Source organism: Odontesthes bonariensis, chromosome 10 (genome assembly GCF_027942865.1).
Source record: "Odontesthes bonariensis isolate fOdoBon6 chromosome 10, fOdoBon6.hap1, whole genome shotgun sequence".
Taxonomy (NCBI): domain Eukaryota; kingdom Metazoa; phylum Chordata; class Actinopteri; order Atheriniformes; family Atherinopsidae; genus Odontesthes; species Odontesthes bonariensis.
The window spans coordinates 3,878,862-3,894,356 of record NC_134515.1 but is presented as its reverse complement, the minus strand read 5'-3'; the positions used below and the strand labels follow the sequence as shown (position 1 = coordinate 3,894,356).

Below are 15,495 nucleotides of genomic sequence, written 5' to 3'. Positions count from 1 at the left end.
ATGCCAGAAACTCTTTATTTATTTATTCATTTACTTTAATCTAAAATACATCTCAAATCAAATCAAATTTATTTGTTGCACATTTCATGTACAAACAGTTCAAAGTGCTTCACATGAAATAAAAGCATTGCAGCAGGGAGTGGAAGAAGCATTAAAAATACATTAAAGAATATAAAGAGAAACAAATAAAATAATTTAAATGAGATAAGTTCAAAGATATCGTGCAGATTTCATGCATAGAAGCATTAGAAAAGAAATGTTTTTAACCTGGATTTAAAAATGTCTCCATTTCGTGAAATGTACAATGCAAATATCTGTGCAAACATCTGACTTCAGTGCTGATTATGGAATGCACCATCATGCTGCTTTGTTCATTCAGATTTGCTGCATTTAAGTCTTGTTGGAAATGCCATTTCCTCATGTTTACATGCTCTTTTATCTACATCCCGGTTGGATATCTCTTTCTTTACTGTGTCATCTCCCACACGATTGAAACACAGAATCACTAAAGCTGTAAGAAGTGTTTAAAGTGCCACTCTTCTAGAATAAAGCTACCGGCGACTGAACGTGGGCGCTTTGGGTCATGTTTCAGCAGTGGGCTGTGCCCCCCTGGATCCACCCGTGGTTACATGACAAAATCAAACACAAATACACACATATGATCCTTTTACCACCTATTCAGAGGATATCACATGACTTATTCTGTCCATAATCAACCTAAAACTGTTACTTCACCTTTTCTCAAGTCTTCAGACTCAAATTTGATCAAATCTATAACAGATATTTGCATTTTATCCCCAAAGATGTAATGAGATTTATGTCCCTACAACGTGAGCCTCATATAAAGAGCTGATATTTGAACAGAAATCTCAGGTTTATCTCTCATTTTTGTCTCTTTCCACCCTGACAACAGGTGACACCCCAGCTGTTGATGGCTGTGGGGACAGCTGTGATTGGTTCTCTGCAGTTTGGCTATAACACGGGCGTCATCAATGCTCCTCAGAACGTGAGTACTTTGTTAGAGAGGAATGAGGAAGATAAAAGACTCTTAAACAGTTGTGTATTTAAAGTAACGTATCAGGAAAATAATCAGAGAAAAGCAGCACATTTTATTTTAAGAAGATTAATCTGATTATTATATTCTACTCTCACCATCTTATTATCAATATAGAACCTGGAAAGGCTCGAGGCTTAAACTCTTTTTTTGTCATAATTCTTGGACAACTATTGGTAAATAATAAGAGCAGAATTAAGAGGCTGATTTCAGCTCTGTGCACTTCTTTCATTTAAATCTTAAATGCTCACATCTTGAAGGCGACTCTTGAGCTTTAACCACCAGCAGTTTGGTGGTCGGATAGAAACAGATGCAGGATGAATGCTTTCTTGAATGAATCAAAGTTACAAAAGAAGCCAAAACTGATTCAATTTAGAAACCAAGGAGGACAAATAACACCCCATGTAAACCAACAGTAATAAAGTGACTCAGCAAGGCATGAAAAACATAGATGTGTGCGACTTCTCGTTCTGAAATCTCTACAGCTTCTGAGCCCGTCAGCCGTGTTTGAGGGCAGTCTGACTGAAATGTAAAATGGCAGGGAGCTGGTTAATGAGATCCCGCAGCAGTTTATTCAAGGCATTAAGGATTAAGAAGCTCAAAGTAACTGGTTGTTATGTGATGAGCTTGCAAGTGTGCATCTGTGCGGTCCCAGTGTAAAGAAATCACAAACAAGGTAGTAGTGAGGATTAAAAGGAAGGACGGAGAAGTGAAGTTCCTCTGCTTCTTTTTCTGTTTCCCTTGTCAGGACTCGTTTCTTCAGACAGGTGTGATAAAACATCATTTTGCACATGTTTTGGCTGCCAATCCAAATTTAAACAGGTTCTTCTGCTCATACTCCAACTCTCCACCAAGTTTCATGGAATTCAGCTCCGTGGTTTTTGGGGTCAGGGAACAGCAACACTAGAGGAATTATGCTGATGTAAAGTATCATTATTGATATTTCTGATTTTCAGTAGTTTAATTTAGACAAAGACACCACATTTATTACCCTACAACAGCTGTCTGGATCTATGGATCTATGGATAATGTAAAACATGTAAAGATTAAAGATCAAATTCCTAGGGCTGGGCAACGATTAAAATGTTTAATCTAATTAATCACATGATTTCCCTGATTAATCACGATTAATCGCATTTGTACGCAAAATCCAAAAATGAATCCAAAAGTAGTGTATAGCTGTTAGCATTTAGCTTTATTTTAAATGTGCTGCCATATGAATGAAAGTGCCATAACATTTGTTGTGCAAACACACTTTTAACATCAGCATCTTTCTGTAGTTTTTATGTAGAAGCCTCGCTCCACTGTCTGTTTCCTTGAATGACTTGCTGCTATCAGTTGTGTGTTTTGCCTTTAAGTGATATTTTAGACTGGAACTACTACGCTGAGAAGACAATTCAACTTGGCAGAGTTTACAGATGACTTTGGTTCTGTCGACTCCGCCGTCTGGAAGAACTTTAACATGAAAATGGCCGAGTAAAAGTTCCGTACCCTTCTCCATGTTTGGTGGATCCGCCGATTACTTTCTTTTCTGGTTCCGCCTTAGCTGCCTTTTCACCATGATGCTTGTATCAAAGAACGTACATTCAATGGCAACAGACATTTGAAACAGTTTAACTCTAACTAACCTTTTACAGTTAGAACGACCTCAACTTTCAGCTTCAGTTTCCTCACAAAACCAGCGATTTACTGGTTCTTGTTTGTAAAACTGGCATTTGTGAAGTGGAGCAAACAAATTCAATTGTTTTCCCAGCTGTGTTGCTGCTCAGGAAAACCAAAGCCCACCCAAAATGTCAACCCATTGCCCTCAAAACCAAAAAACACAGTTCTGTAAAGAATCACTCATTCTTTGCAGTGCGATACCTTCCGCTTCTGACATGTTTGTGGTTGCTACTGTGCACACTCTCGCTCCCATGCCTGGAGAATTTGACCATAAAGGGGAAATCCTAAACTGTGACGTGTGAGTAAAAAGGAATGAAGAAAAAAAAAGTCTTGCTCATGAGAGTTTGAGACTGGTGGATAAAATAAGTCTGTGCAAAAACACATACCACCTATTTTTTTTAAGGTTGGGTGGCATTAAAATCATTTTAAACACTAAAAATGAGTCAGAAAACATGGAAAAATCAAAACCTTATGCTTTAAAGCTCAAAGGTAAATATCTGGATCTATGTAGCAGACTCTAGTATTAACAGATTTGCTCACCATGACCTGAAGTTATCAAGCGAGCTTCAGGATGAGAGACAACAAAGCGGTGAAATCAGAGCAATAAAATGTTCATTTAAATTAGTCACAGCAGTTATGCTTCAAGGCTTAATTACAAGCACACAAAAAGCCCATAAAACTGTGTACTGTGAAGGGATTTTAAATTAATGCAGCTGAAGTGGATCTCCTGGTTTTACCGTCGGTGTCTAAAGGTCTGTTAACCTTTGACCTCAGTGGACGAGCTACAGACCCAGGACTGGAATAATCTTTTAGCTTCTAGGGGAAAAAAAGCCCCAGCTGCTAAGTTCTGCGTGCTGTTGGTTGAAATGCACCTTTAAACAACAAAAGAATGGTTTCCTTTTTTCTTTGCAACACTACGGAAGCCCAGAGCGGACGTGATACGTATAAACCTTTTTCTGATGGTTTTCTCGAGATAACGAGTTAATTTACCGAAGGCCACTTTTCCTCCCCAGTCCGCCCCTGTTTATATGTGTTTATATGTATTTCTGGCAAAGGTTTTTACCCATTTTCACCCCCCTTTCATTGAAAACTGAATAAAGTAGCCGGAGACGGCCGGCTCGACTGCAGCTCAGCAGGCGTTTACACCTCAGTGATCCTGCTGATATAGTCGACTTCATCAGTCTCCATGGTTACCGAATGATGCACGAGAGGTGCCGTTATCGTTTTCTCGAGATAACGAGATAAATAACTCGTTATCTCGAGAAAACAAAATGCTTGTCACACCAGCGGGATTTGCTTTGTGCATTTTCACAGCAGAATTGTTACACAAACGCTCCAATGTTTGATTCATAGGCTACTTTATTCAGTTTTCAATGAAAGGGGGGTAAAGTAAAAATGGGTAAAAACCTTTGCCAGAAATACATATAAACACATATAAACAGGGGCGGACTGGGGAGGAAAAGTGGCCTCGAAAACCATCGGTAAATTAACTCGTTATCTCGAGAAAACCATAAAAAAAAGTTTATACTTACCAAGTCCGCTCTGGGCTTCCGTACAACAAAAAAATCACCAAAAAACCCTCGAGACAAAAGAATGGGAGGAGCAAAGGGGCGAAGGGTGCTGTTCAAGTCCACATATCATCAGAACAAAAGACACTAATCTAAAGTTGTGGAGATCTTACATGACTCAAGGGAAAAGAAAAAGAACAATGGAAAATAAAACCCTTCTCTTACTGGACTATAAGTAGCGCTTCTGATGTTGTACAGTAGCATGGCACATGAAGCTTTCTTTCTAAAAATTACACAAGAAAACACAAGCTGAGGGTTTCAGAAAGCGAAGATGTAGTTAGAGCACCAGGGCCTTATAATTACACAAGATAAAATTACTACTATGAACAAATGCTACCACTAAACTCAGCCCCAAAAGCCAACAAGGGCGAGGTGCTAGCATTAAATCATAGGCACAGCTTAGCAGCAGTTTGGCTTTTAAAGCAGGTGGGATGATCGGTTGTTGTTCTGGGACACCGGTCCAATCAGTCACGGCAGGAGGTGGGCTGAGCATAGAGAGGAGGTACAAATATAGAAGGAGACAAACACAAGATGGAGGGCAGAGGCCCAAGGCTGTGACAGAGAGCCTTGGGTACATGACAAAAATAATTAGAATCATCATTAAAGATCTGCTATTGTTACAGATCGATAACAAAATAAATGTAATTCAGCTGAAAGCTGAAGTGTAGCAGAGAGGAAGGTGGGGTAGAAACCTTCAGGGGTCTCCATCAGTGGGTTGGGCTGTTGTTTCTGTTGCTTAGCAACAACTCAGCTGATGATGTCACATGCAGCGTCAGCAGGTAACTCAGGTGAACTCTCTCAGCAGACAAGAGGATTGTCAGGCTTGGACATAAGAGGGGACTCAGGTGCAGAGAGTCGGCGGAAGGGCAGACTTTAAAAATCACTCCTAGGGAGGCAACATAAACTGCTATGAAACTAACTTAGACTTAGAAACTAAACTATGAAAATTACAAACCAAAATCGCTCGCAGTGAGACTAAAGAACTGTGACTCGCAAAACGTGAGATAAGCAGGATATTTATCGAGACGAGGTCTGTGGCTGCAAAGACGACAAACTGGCACCAGACAAAGGGAGACGCAGACTGTATGAACACAGGGGGAAAGGGAACATTTCTGTTCTCATGTGTCTATGCATGAAATCTGCACGATATCTTTGAATTTATCTGGACTGTTGCTTGTTTTTAAATTCATTTAAATGATTTTATTTGTTTCTCTTTATATTCTTTTATGTATTTTTAATGCTTCTTCCACTCCCTGCTGCAATGCTTTTATTTCATGAGAAGCACTTTGAATGGTTTTGTACATGAAATGTGCTACAAATAAACATGATTTGATTTTCATTTGATTTGATAAAGCTGAGCAGAGAGCTGTTCCTGCAGCCAGGTCCTCATCAGGGCTCCGAGCTCGTCCATTTTATCTCACAGTGGTCTCACACTTCCCACGAGGATCAAGGTTGAACCCTCTTTCAGCTTTTCTATATTTTTAAGACGTCTCCTCTTCGACTCGTGTTGATTTGGGGTCTTACTCCAGGCATTACTTCAGCTTTGGAGAGCTCAGTTAGCTGTTCCAACAGGTTAAAGCCTTTCCTGTTGCCATGGTTACGCACCATAACAGAAGTAAAAAATGTTACTTGCAGAAGCATTAAAAAAAAAAACAAGCACAGAAAAACTGCTTAAAGATGCAAAGAAAGACACGTTTCCAGAGCTGCTGTAGCAGGCTGCTGCCTCTAGGGCGGCGCCATCCTTTTTTTAAACAAAATGAGGTGTCGGGGTTGAATTGCTAATAGCTATAAATTGATCAAATGTCACAGAACCCCTTCCGCCTGTGATCAAAGTCTTGGTATTATTAAAGTTGATACTGAAAAGAGGCACGTCCCTCTACCTGAAACCAGCAGGTTTGATCTGCCCTAATCTTTGCTGCTGTGGGTTTTAGATCATTGAGAGCTTCTACAATGAGACATGGAGCAGCAGGTTTGATCTGCCCTAATCTTTGCTGCTGTGGGTTTTAGATCATTGAGAGCTTCTACAATGAGACATGGAGCAGCAGGTATTCGGAGCCCATCCCTCAAACCACTTTAACAGCTCTGTGGTCTCTTTCGGTGGCCATCTTCTCCGTGGGAGGAATGTTTGGCTCCTTCTCTGTCGGCCTTTTTGTCAACCGCTTCGGCAGGTAGGACCACAGCTTTTCACGAAACACATTTTTTTGTTAACTGACACAAAGACAGTTAATGGTGGAAGTCATTTGCTCTCTACAGGAAGAACTCCATGCTGATGGCCAACGTGCTGGCCTTCATTGCTGCTGGATTTCTGGGCTTCTCCAAGCTGGCTGCGTCCTTTGAGATGCTCATCGTTGGACGCTTCATTGTGGGCCTCTACTCCGGCCTCTCCACTGGCTTTGTTCCCATGTATGTTGAGGAAATCTCACCCACGTCTCTCCGTGGCGCTCTGGGCACTCTGCATCAGCTCGGTGTGGTGATTGGCATTCTCATGGCACAGGTGAGATCTTTAAACCTCCATTTATCCTCTTCAGTCTCAGATTTAAAAAGGTCTTTATGCCGTATGTACAGGGAAAATAGTTTGATTTGGGTACGTGTTATGGGTCCAAGGGACAAAACTAAGATTGATGTTTTAATATGAATGTCTTCGGATGGAGAGAAGAAGCCGGAGTACCCGGAGAAAACCCATGCATTCGTTGGGGTAAACATTCCAGTTCAGTCTGTTGTGAACACCCAGGAAAAGGCCTTGGTATGCTACTCCGTCGCTATCCGTCAATCTGACTCCGTAGTCACGCAGAGGCTGTTAATCCTTTCGAAGTTCTCCGTCGGGATGTCGGATACGCAAGGCAATTCACCTGCCGATCAGTAGGCGTCGCTACGTTAGACGATCTAATCTCGCGACGTCTATCGTCAAAGTCATAGGCTGTGTTCGAAACCGCAAACTTCTCCCACTACTCCTACTGACTTTAACTTTTTTTAAGTTCCCGGATGCATACTAGATTCTCCTAAATGTTGGGTATGCATCATGAGGTTACTACTCATACTCAAACTACCCAAGATGCAACGTAACGTGACGTCGCCGATCGTCATTTCCCGTCAAAACGGCAGTTTCAAGCTAGCTACAACGAGGGTAGGTTCACTTCCTGTTTTCAAAACAAAAGCACCAATTGTATCGTAATGGCTTTCCCTATGATAAAAGGCAACGGGTATTTTATTTTGTGAAAATAACCGGAAGACGGAGAGCACTCTCTGTAGGCGACCATAAATCAGCCTTAAACCTTTCAAAGTTCTCCGTCGGGATGTCGGATACGCAAGGCAATTGACCTCCCGATCAGTAGGCGTCGCTACGTTAAACAACCCAATCTCGCGACGTCCGTAGCCTTTCCCGGACGACCATAAATCAGGCTTTAGGTTATAATTAGTTAAAAGAAGATGCAGATCTGCACTCGTGAGAAAATGAAGAAATACAAAAAATTTTTTTACAAAAAATGCTCCGTTTTTATAAGACCAAAGGCATGTATGATGTGTGTGTTGTGCAGATATTTGGGATTGAATCCATCATGGGGAATGCCTCCCTGTGGCCCCTCCTGTTGGGTTTCACTGTGCTGCCAGCCGTACTGCAGTGTGTCCTGCTGCCCCTCTGCCCTGAGAGCCCCCGATACCTCCTCATCAACTGCAACGAGGAGAACAAAGCCTGCAGTGGTGAGACACACCTTTCCACCGGGTGTTTATATACCAAAGTACATGTGTTAAACTTAACCGAGCAGTGAAAGTAAAATCATCAAAAATGTGTTTTTCCCCTCAGTTTCCCCTCAGTTGTCGTCAAAGGCATGAACGTATAAAGTTGAAGCACATTTAAACAGAGATGTCTGTTCCTGCTTTATAAATGCCTTTAGAAGCTGATTTAAGGTTTAACTTTTATCTTTCAGTCTTAATGAAGCTGCGGGGCACCGATGAGGTGAGTGAAGACATCCAGGAGATGAGGGAGGAGAGCCAGAAGATGATGAGGGAGAAGAAGGTGACCATCCTCGAGCTGTTCCGCTCTTCCGCCTATCGCCAGCCCATCTTTGTGGCCATCATGCTGCAGCTGTCACAGCAGCTGTCTGGTATCAACGCTGTAAGTCAAAACTACGTGTTATGAAGAGTCAGTCAGTGGGAGGAAGTGATCTATCTCCTGAGCCTCAACCGCCACAACGACAGAAAAACCAAATACGAGTTCCAAAATAAGTCCCGAGCACAAGGGCAAACGGTTCATTTTACAAGTAGAAGATTAAACATGTCCAACTTAATCTGAACAAGTCTTATAAGGTCACCACCAGGGATAAATTAAATTCAATTCGGTGAAGAAAAAGGGATCATCCTAGACCAGTGGTTCTCAAACTTTTTCGGTCATTCCCCACTTTGAACAAGTGGGGATTTCCAAGCCAAATTACATTTCAACTTTATTGAACTAACACCAAGTAACGTCACATTTTATATAACAATAACATCAAATAACACAAAGTTAAAACTGCCACTCTCAAGTCATGCTCATGCTGAGCTGAGATCTGTATTTTGTTTTCAGAGATGCCACAGCTGAAAAGCATGTGGTTGCGTTGCGCGATTCTGTATGTAACTTTGTATGAGGCCATTTGTGCTTGAATGTTAACCGACCATGCGTTGCTCCTGCTGTCGATATTCTGCCAGTTTTCTTTTAAAGAAATCCAGCGGCTTGTTAACGTGACGGGGGGGTGTTGTCTCCAGGTGTCTTCTTAATTTGTTCGATCTCATGCGGTCTCAACGGCTTCAGACACAGTGCACACATCGGTCTCTCCTCTGCACCGACCATTACAACCGTGAATCCCACACCAAGATGGCTTTCATCATATTTTCTTTTCGGTTGGGTTTTTGGTTGACTTGGCCCCTGTGTCTTGTGTGTTTGTGATGGTGCTGGTGCTCTTTTGTGGTCCGAGTCACAAATTTAACCATGTTGCTCACAGTTACGCTACCTGCTACCTTGTTGTCCCGCCGCAATTGTTGTCCAGCTGCAGTTAACAACCCGACGTCAATCATTGACGCTTTTTGCACTTGCAGTTCCAGGTTACATTTTTCTCCCGGTCTCCCAATGCTCTCTTATAATTTTAGCTATTCCTTATTACTTTGTATGTGTGTGGGTGGTTTGTTTAGTGAATTGTCTTTTTTGTCAATAAAGAAAAGCATTTAAGATAGAAATAAAATTTAAAATTTCCTCCCGTTTGTCGCACCCCACTTGCCATGTCTCCGTCCCCCACCAGTGGGGTGCGCCCCACACTTTGAGAAGCACTGCTCTAGACCAGTGGCGGCTGCTGACTTTTAAAACAGGGGAAGCCCATATTAGCGATCAGGGTTGTAGTGGCTCGTGCCATCCCAAAGCAGAAGATAGCAAAGTTAAAAAGAATTAGTTATAACATAGCTGTGTCTAGTATGACAAGTATGCCCAGCAAATACACAGAAAGAAGGTATAGACTTTGAAAATTCACACAGCAAGGCCAAAATCAAGGGCCTGTAAATGGCTGGATCTGAATCTGTGGAGCATTTTTCCCTGTCATAATGAATACTTAGAGTTTGACGCTTGGCTAAAAGCATGTCAACTACATTTGGTGTTGCTAACTGCTTAGCTGCAAGCATAGCCGCCATTGTGACAAAACTACTAGCTAACACGACAAACAAAAGCACAACAGGAATATTATTGACAAAACTTCTAAACAACAAGGATGTGTTTCTTATTTACAGTGTAATATTTACAAAAGTGCATGTGTGTGAGGATGGAAATGGAAACGATGGGAAATGAGTGAAACTCCGACAGCACTTTGACAGACAACCAAGACAACCAAGACTTCTAACAAGTCTCTTTGGTATCCGCTTTGGGACTGAAGTTCCAGCGTGCTTCTCCCCGCTTAAAAGTTCGGCTGCCACATGATGGACAAACACTAACTCCAATCATCACGACACAGCCCCTCATATTGACACGCCCACGTCTAATCTACCCCCAGAGACGCCGGGCTTCCGGAAGTGATGATTTTTTGTCGATTTAGCCAATGATGACCTAGAATTGTAGAAAGAAACTTGACTCTCCCGCCCCCTCCTGAAGCCGGCAGCCCTCGGCTCGGAAGCCCGGCTGTTAGTGGCGGCTTCATCACATGATTTCCTCAGTGAACGGCGGCGATTTCAGAACAAATCACTTCATTAAGCTACAGGACAACATGTTGTAGTTATGAAAGTAAATGCAGTATTGGGCATATCTTGTGTTTTGTGAATAACTGTTTTATCGTCAATTTAACATTGAAGATGTAGCAATTTTGCCAGAGAATGGGAGAGGCTGTCCGGCTTCCCGTGTTGTCTCTGAATAGCCGCGGCTTCTCTAGACACTACAAAGAAACCACAGCAAACGAGAAAAAGCTCCAACAAAATAAACACACAAGACGAGACACCGCCACCAGGGGTCACCACCGCCATCACACGGAGTCTGAGTTCCTGGAAGAAATAAACAAAAACAGCCTGAATAAAACAGTGGCGTCACAACAAATACAATAATTCAGTTAATTCGATTTAAAAAATGGTACAGTCGAAGCCCCAGCCAACAGAGGAAGACCCAAGTTGGTCTTAAATGAATCTTCCAGTAGGCAAAAACAGCAGCGGGTGACATCCAGGTGGAAAGCCGGCAGAAGAGCTCATCAGTTAGCTGTAAACTGGTAGGTTATGGCACCGCCAAATTTCAGCCATAAAACGCACACAAAGGACGGATCGGTCCTGATAATCCGCAGGTGCAGCAGAGGACGGGCAGAGAAACAGTTAGCAGCCGCAACACCAGGAGCAGGCAGACGTCATGACGCAAATAGCCTCATGACAGGTGGAGACGTACTTATATACAGGCGCTGAAATTGGTCTTAAAGTGGCAGCATACCATTTATGCTGCTACAGTAACAACATGTATTTTACATCCAGAGGATGAGTTGTGGCTTTGTTGAATATCTGTTAAAACCTTCAATAAGACTTCTGAACTTCACTCCCATTATCTCAGTGGCCACATTCACAATCTTTAAAAGTCCATTTTTTTTACTCTGATAGTCAGGGTCACAGACCAGCAGATGATAGAAACTGTCAGAACAGAGTCAGTAAATCTGTAAAACAAGCTCATCAATGTTTGTCCAACTGGATTCCTGAGTGCTCTTCTTAAAGATGTGGAGAAATCTTATTCTAATAGTAAGAGAAACACAACAGTATTGCACAAAAAGCTTGGAATGAATTGAAATTACATGTGACACATCTTCAAAAGTGTCACGCTTTTATTTATAGAGATATTTCTCATTGGTTAATTAAACAGATCTTTGGTGAATAATTTGGCTTCAGCTGCTCCTTTCTGATGGAAATGATGCTGAAGATCAAGCTTTTAAAAAACAAAATTTATCTAAAAAAGAATAAGCAAATCTAACATCTCCCTTCCATTTTATGTTCAGTTGCTTTCTTATGTCTCATGTATAGAGGACAGCAATTAATAAGATGGGAATATGTTACTAAGACACCCACCCCAGGATGAGCATTGAATATAAGTGACTTCACCTTAATTATATGAATACCATGATAAGGAATAGGATTGAATTGGACTACATCTAATTTGACTTGTACTGAGATAGTTACCTTTCTTTTTAAGGTGTACAGTCTCGGGTGTTGCACTCGGACAAAAAAGCATGCTGAGCTGCAGAAGTAAAAGGGGTAAACCCCAGCAATCCTCACCAGGACAATTACAGCCCATTCTCACTGGAAAACATTAAATATGTATGTTTGTCCACATGTTTGCAACATAATAGTGCCACAAAAGCATCTCTAGGCTTTTATTTTTCATCAGAAATGATTCACATAACATGATGAGAACCACAACGCATCAACTCAAAAATGTGTCTGCCATAATAATGCCGTAATTCGGAATCTAACTCTTGAATCACTGTCTATGGATGTAACATGTACATTAATTCTAACCCTAACCATTTACTTTAAATGTCTAACTATAACCATCTGCAAGTGAAAGCAGAGTATAAAAGCAAGAAATTTAGAGTGGGAGGGAAGTAGAAAAGTCCAATAGTCTCAGAAAGGTCCATAGAATCAGCGCATCCTCTCCTTAATATGAGCGTTTGTGGCCAAATTAAACTCTAGCACTTGTGGAAAGTGGATGTCATCAGTGGAACAGGTATGCTAACACAGGATGTTGGAAATGCTGACAAAGAATAGCAATTGGCTGACAAATCCAAACTTAATCTGTACCTGTGTTGGGAGAAAGGTAAGAAAAACTTAGCGTTTGTTAAATTTTTTTGCCTTTTATTGAATTTTTTTCATATTTTCCAATAAGGAAGCCCGTGCACCAACAGCAGACTCGAACGAGCCTGGCTTTACATGAAAATGTATAAGTGGAAACTGACACTGAAAGTGGAAACTTAGACTTTTTAGGAGTTAAAGATTTACTGATCTTACAAAGAAAAAGACATTAGACATTGAAAAGGTGAAAGATCCCGGACAATCCCCCATCCTCTTTTCTTTTGGGGATCAAGGAGTAGTGGTCATAGCCATCGAAATGGCCACCAGTGCTACAGCTGAAGCATTAGATGACCACCATGTGTTGATCCCCAAAATAACAGACCCACCTATGCAAAGTGAAGAGGTTGGGCCAAGGGGGGGAATTGGGATTTGGATGAAATGTAGAATGACATACAAGCAAAAATGGTGATGCCCTGCAAGCTTCAGCAGATATGTCTGCCAATAAAGCCTGAGTAAAGCCACTGTTTCCTATGTATACCATCCTCTGTAGGTGTTTTACTACTCGACTGGGATCTTTGAACGAGCAGGAGTGTCTCAGCCTGTCTACGCAACCATCGGTGCCGGAGTGGTCAACACTGCCTTCACTGTGGTTTCAGTAAGTCTTCAAAAACCGTTGGAGTAAAATCCAAAAAGCCTGCAGGATGTTGGAAGCATTACATTCTCTCTTCTTCCGTACAGCTGTTTATAGTGGAGCGTACGGGCAGGAGACCCCTTCACCTCATTGGTTTGGCGGGGATGGCAGTTTCAGCAGTTTTTCTAACTGTTGCCATGGCGTTGTTGGTAAGTGTTTAACTCCATTGAAGAACCCATTGGACTTCCGAAACTAAGTCCCTGAAAACCTCAGCGATGTGTTTTGTTGCTCAGGACCAGCTCAAGTGGATGTCTTACGTCAGCATTGTGGCAATCTTCAGCTTTGTGGCTTTCTTTGAAATCGGCCCGGGCCCCATTCCCTGGTTCATCGTTGCAGAGCTCTTTAGCCAGGGCCCCCGGCCTGCTGCCATTGCAGTTGCTGGTTTCTCCAACTGGTCCGCCAACTTCTTAGTAGGGATGGGCTTCCAGTATGTTGAGGTAAAGAATCTCTTATTTAAGACTTTGTTTTATGTTTCTTTGTGAGTTGCAGCAGGGCCGGCCTAAGCCTTTATGGGGCCTTAAGCAGAATTTCATTTGGGGCCCCCCTACCATCACCTCAACTCCAGATGCCTCATTATTCCATAGGCTACACTGTTATGTGTGTAACGGACCCACAATCATTAGCATTATTTGTAATCATCTTACATTATACAGGTGTCATTCTTGTTTTTAACCTTAAAGGGATAGCAAACTCATAAGTATGGTTTAATTAACTTCTACATAAAGAGTGATGTATAAGTATGGTTCATTAATTTAACTATTTGAAAGTAACATCAGCAGGCTGGAGACTGCATTTATAGTAAACACGTTAAATAGTTTAATTTCTTTCAGATGTGCAATGGTGTGCAAAATGTTCAAAATCCAAATCCAAAATATAATCAAATGACATTCACATTATCTTACAGAAAAATAAAGTTGTAATCAAAATTAAATACTTAAATAATAAATACAATACTTAAATAATTTTGCCCAACGGTGGCAGCAGCCAACAGGAGGCATAAATTAACCTAGTATTAGTATTTTGTCAAAATTATTATTATTTTTTTTCTGGTGTAATACAATTTAGTTTAAATTATTCAATGTTATTTTAATTTCATGTATATATTTACTTTTTTTATCACAACGACCGCGTAGTTGCCATATGCCTTGGGCCGGCTCTGAGTTGCAGAGTAACTCCCAGTATCTCCCCAGTCCGCCCCTGTTTATATGTGTTTTATGTGTTCGCAATTTGTTTGTCTTGTAGAGATAACTTTCATATCATCCCGCGTCATTTAAGGAGACGGCCGGCTCGACTGCAGCTCAACAGGCGTTTACACCTCAGTGATCCTGCTGATATAGTCAATTTCATCAGTGACCAGCTGAGGGGACCAGGCCGTCTCCATGGTTACCGAACGATGCACGAGAGGTGCCGTTATCGTTTTCTCGAGATAACGACATAATTATCTCGTTATCTCTAGAAAATCATCCAAAAAAAGTTTATACGTACCATGTCCGCTCTGGGCTTCCGTAGAACTCCCAAGATTCATTCCAGAAAAAGAAAATCCAGTAACTAAATAAAAGGTAGAATCTATTTCAATGTCAAATGATGCCCACAACATAAGCAAAGAGACCTGAGTTCTATGTTTGGTAACACAGGTCTTCTGTGGGCCTCCTAACTCTGTTGGTATTGTAAAGACATTGTTACGTAAAACATAATTACTTTGTCTTTATTGCAGGATTTCCATTTAACCGTCTATTGGCTGCTGAATAGTTTGACCATTGTATAGCTTGTGTCCACAAATAAAATAATTCAACACTTTCCTTTGTTGCAGCTACTCTGTGGCCCCTACGTCTTCATCATCTTCACCATCCTGCTGGTTGGCTTCTTCATCTTCACCTATTTCAAAGTGCCGGAAACTAAGGGCCGCACCTTTGACGAGATCGCAGCAGGTTTCCGCCATTCTGGTGGTCAGGGTGCCGACAAATACTCCGCCGCCGAAGAGTTCAACACGCTGAGGGGGGACGACCCCGACCTCTGAGAGCCGAGGCACGTTGGCGCACACTCCTACAGCAGAGCAACAAGTCATGCTTTAAGATCTGAGTTTGTTGTTTAGGTTTGTGTTCTTTTAGAGTTTATCCTTCGCACAGACTGTTGTGTAAAACAAATGATGAGACGGACGCCATCTTTGTGGTATCGCAGGAAGTCTGTCTTAGTTACAAGCAACAGAAGTAAAAAAAAAAAAATCAGCTTTTAAGATAAAGAGTAAAGTGAGAGGTGCA

At 41.6% G+C, this 15,495-nt stretch overlaps 1 protein-coding gene across 1 annotated transcript; it reads left to right on the top strand.

Moving 5' to 3' along the window:
• Positions 1-898: 898 nt before the first annotated feature.
• On the top strand, positions 899-15,495 carry LOC142390504 (solute carrier family 2, facilitated glucose transporter member 1-like). The gene is made up of 9 exons (XM_075475972.1): positions 899-1,006; positions 6,292-6,452; positions 6,538-6,778; positions 7,818-7,980; positions 8,208-8,395; positions 13,097-13,201; positions 13,285-13,386; positions 13,471-13,674; positions 15,048-15,495. The coding sequence occupies exons 1-9, from the start codon at positions 932-934 to the stop codon at positions 15,252-15,254; spliced, it is 1,446 nt and encodes a 481-aa protein (XP_075332087.1). The 5' UTR covers positions 899-931; the 3' UTR covers positions 15,255-15,495.

Excerpts from the sequence above, each read along its gene's own strand:
- LOC142390504 (XM_075475972.1), top strand. The coding sequence starts at position 932 with ATGGCTGTGGGGACAGCTGTGATTGGTTCTCTGCAGTTTGGCTATAAC. Across the intron at positions 8,396-13,096 it reads AGCTGTCTGGTATCAACGCT|GTGTTTTACTACTCGACTGG; the intron begins GTAAGTCAAAAC and ends CATCCTCTGTAG. Across the intron at positions 13,387-13,470 it reads CTGTTGCCATGGCGTTGTTG|GACCAGCTCAAGTGGATGTC; the intron begins GTAAGTGTTTAA and ends TTTGTTGCTCAG.